Below are 3709 nucleotides of genomic sequence, written 5' to 3'. Positions count from 1 at the left end.
AGGAAGAACAAAGTCACCCCACTTCCTCTGAGGACCTGCTTCTTCAGGAAGCCCCAAATCTTCCACTGATCCCAAAGTACAGCTGCCAGTGAAGAAGGAAAGTAAAGACCACGGCATCAAACAGAGAGTCAAAGTGGTGTTCTTTCAGACACAGCTGTGCTTTCTCAAAGACTGAATTCAGAAACAGAAAGACCTCAGCCTCCAGCAGAAGCAAAAAATTTCCTAAGTCCTGAATCTTAGCTACAAATAGGTTCCAAAACCTGGTTCCAGAACCAGAGAATGTAGTGTAAGAGGTGGCAAAAAAGCATCAAGTGGTCAAAGAATAACCATGGTGTGACTCAGAAGGTATCTGCACCTACAGAGTACCTGGACCTCTGTGCTTCCTACCACCAAGGATGCCTTCCTTCTGGAAACTTTCCAATGTGGAGCTGAAATCAGAACTGAAATAGCCAGACCTGGACAACCAGAGTCAGAATAGTCAGGCCTAGAACAACCATTCCAGAACTGTGGAGAGGGATTCCTCTTGCCTTAATTCCAGCAAATTTCTTTGATCTAAAGGCCATACAAGTTTCAGATTCTTTTCAAATGAGTCCATAATCCTACAATCTGAAGATGTGTGAAGGTAAACATATAGCTCCATGTAAATCTGGGCAGTGACTGCATTACTTCATTTTTCGGTAGGATTTCTTGTCTTAGAACTCTCTGCTTTGCTAACCTGGTTTTCCTTGTTCTTATTGTAGGGGATGATGGGAAGTGGTAGAGATTGTGGTTGCTATTTAACCAAAGATTCTATAATAGCCTCCTGAAAGTTTACCTTGTTTGCTCTTGACATGATAAAAGATGCCCCTCCCTATAAATAACTATATATAATACTGCCTCAAATATCTTTAGGATCTGTGAGTTACACACTGGAGAGAGAACTCACAGCCCAGCTGACAGTGTGGTGATTTTATAAAGTCCTCTCCCCAATCACTTCCTCCTTCTGGTGAGGTTTCTGTGAGGTATGTTGGGTATGCATCCCGCAGTTTATTGGCTTAAAATGTACTCTTCTTTGGTGGTCTCATTTTGGGGCCAACTTGGAGAGAGAGAAATCAATAATACAACTCTTTTGATACCAAAAATTGACAAGTGTCCTTTGAAATAAACAATCAATCCCTCTAAAAAACAACCCACAACACACTACTCTGAAAAAAATGACTGGGTAATAGATGAAATAAAAACATTCCTGAACAACCTATAGCAATTAACACATTCCTGAGAAAATAGGAGAAAACCAAATCAGCACCTTAATAATATTCTACAACTAGAGCAACTACAACAAAATAAATTGTCAACCACCAGAAGAAAAGAAATCATAAAAGATAGAGGGAAATAAATGAATTAATTGGAAAACAGACAAGCATTTGAAAAAATCAACAAAACAAGCAGTTCACAAACCACTGGCAAATTTTAAAAAGGAAAAGAAAATGAAGAGGCAAATATCAAGAATTAGAGATACAAATGGCGAAGTCACACAGAATCAAGTGAAATTAAAAAATAATAAGCATTACTATGAAAGATTGTACTCCAAACAAATTTCTATCTACTCAAATTAACAAAGACTGACATAGAAAATCTCAACAGACCCATAATAAAAGAAGAAATAGACCAAGCACATTAAAAAATGATCAACAACAACCAAGTCCAGGGCCAGACAATTTCACCAGAAAACTCTACCTGGTGTATTCAGAGAAGAGATGTCATCAATTCTACACATAAAAACTATTGTAGAATGTAGAAAATGACAGCAAGTCCCTGAACTCGTTTGTGAAGTGAGCATAACCTTCATACCCAAACTGAAAAAGACATCATAAAGGTAGAAAACTATATGCCAATATCTTCTACGAACATAGACAAAAATTCCCAACGAAAGACTGTCTAATAAAATTCAACAATATATCAAAAAGTAATACAAGGGCAGAGTAAGACATATTTCTTTATCAATGGAAGAGATGAGAGATAGTGAGGAGACAGTGAAGGCTGGGTGAAGAAAGACAAGATGTTTACACTACCCTCATGGTGACTGGATAGACTTTGAGTTTGGGTTCTGAGACAAGAGTACAGTGTGGGCATTTGAATTGCGCTTCCGCCATCTTTCCATCCCTCAGTCAGACGCGGCCCGGAGACGCTTCTGGAAGATTCATCACAATGGCCGCCCAAGGAGAACCCCAAGTCCAGTTCAAACTCGTACTGGTGGGTGATGGTGGTACTGGAAAAACGACATTTGTGAAACGTCACCTGACTGGTGAATTTGAGAAGTATGTAGCTACCTTAGGTGTTGAGGTCCATCCCCTTGTGTTCCATACTAACAGAGGACCTATCAAATTCAACGTGTGGGATACAGCTGGTCAAGAAAAATTTGGAGGACTGAGAGATGGCCGTTATATTCAAGCCCAGTGTGCCATTATAATGTTCAACGTAACCTCAAGGGTTACTTACAAGAATGTGCCTATCTGGCATAGGGATCTGGTTCGAGTGTGTGAAAACATACCCATCGTGCTGTGTGGCAACAAAGTGGATATTAAGGCCAGGAAAGTTAAGGCAAAATCCATTGTCTTCCACCGAAAGAAGAACCTTCAGTACTATGACATTTCTGCCAAAAGCAACTGCAACTTTGAAAAGCCCTTCATTTGGCTTGCTAGAAAACTCATTGGCGATCCTGACTTGGAGTTTGTTGCCATGCCTGCTCTGGCCCCACCAGAGGTTGTTATGGACCCAGCTTTGGCAGCCCAGTATGAGCATGATTTAGAGGTTGCACAGACAACCACTCTCCCGGATGAAGATGATGACCCGTGAGAGAACTAAGCTGGAGCCCAGCGTCAGAGTCTAGTTTTCTAGGCAACTGTCCTGTGAGGTCAGTGGTGCAGCGTGTTTGCCACTCTTATTACATAGCTCAGCAGAATGTGCTCATCTTTGGGATGCTGAAGGAGATGAATGGGCTTCGGAGTGAGTGTGGCAGTTAAAAACCTTTTCTTTCTTTCTTTTTTTGGAACCCACATATCTAGCTGTTTGGGAATGCATTTTTCTTTCTTGAAATTCAACTACAAGACTGCTACAGTCACATCACAATATTCAGTGGTGATGTTATGTTTGTTAACTGTCATTCCCATTCCTTTTCATTAGAATAAAGTTGTATTTCAAATATCAAAAAAAAAAAAAGAGTACAGTGTGAAGTCTGAGGTGCTGTGCTGCTGTGGAAGCCTATGGTTGCCTTACTATGATCCACCCTTAGCAGAATATAAGGTCTAGTTTTATGCTTTGCTGGGCCTTTTAGCTAAGGGCCCTTTGTGCTTCTTTTCTAAGTAACTCCTTCAATAAACTTACTCTTTCTGTTCAAACCGTGTTTTTATTTTATTATTTTTATTTTAAAATAATTTTGAGAGCTCTTACAATGCTTATTACAAGCCATACATCAATTGTATCAGGCATATTTGTACATATGTTACTACCATTCTTTTCTAGACAGTTTCTATTGAGCTTTTGGCATCAGCTCCTCTATTTCCCTCCTTCCTCCCCCTCCCACCCTCATGACCCCTTGATAGATTATAAATTATTTTCATGTCTCACACCGACTACTGTCTCCCTTCTCCCAAGGTTTCCATTGTTCTTTCCTCTGGAGGGGTGTGTGGTTGTGTGTCGATGAGTTCCCCCTTTTTCCCTTCCTCCCTCC

The 3709-nt window shown here is 40.3% G+C and overlaps 1 protein-coding gene across 1 annotated transcript; it reads left to right on the top strand.

Moving 5' to 3' along the window:
• Window positions 1-2116: 2116 nt before the first annotated feature.
• Window positions 2117-2835, top strand: LOC142457166 (GTP-binding nuclear protein Ran-like). The gene has a single exon (XM_075558518.1). It carries the CDS (start codon window positions 2188-2190, stop codon window positions 2833-2835), a length of 648 nt encoding a protein of 215 aa, XP_075414633.1. The 5' UTR covers window positions 2117-2187.
• Window positions 2836-3709: the final 874 nt, after the last annotated feature.

This window comes from Tenrec ecaudatus, chromosome 9 (assembly GCF_050624435.1).
Source record: "Tenrec ecaudatus isolate mTenEca1 chromosome 9, mTenEca1.hap1, whole genome shotgun sequence".
NCBI classification, from domain to species: domain Eukaryota; kingdom Metazoa; phylum Chordata; class Mammalia; order Afrosoricida; family Tenrecidae; genus Tenrec; species Tenrec ecaudatus.
Note: the sequence above shows the minus strand (reverse complement) of the source record. Positions and strands in the feature narration are given on the sequence as shown.

What these genes read in the sequence shown, in the direction of transcription:
- LOC142457166 (XM_075558518.1), top strand. Translation starts at nt 2,188, where the DNA reads ATGGCCGCCCAAGGAGAACCCCAAGTCCAGTTCAAACTCGTACTGGTG.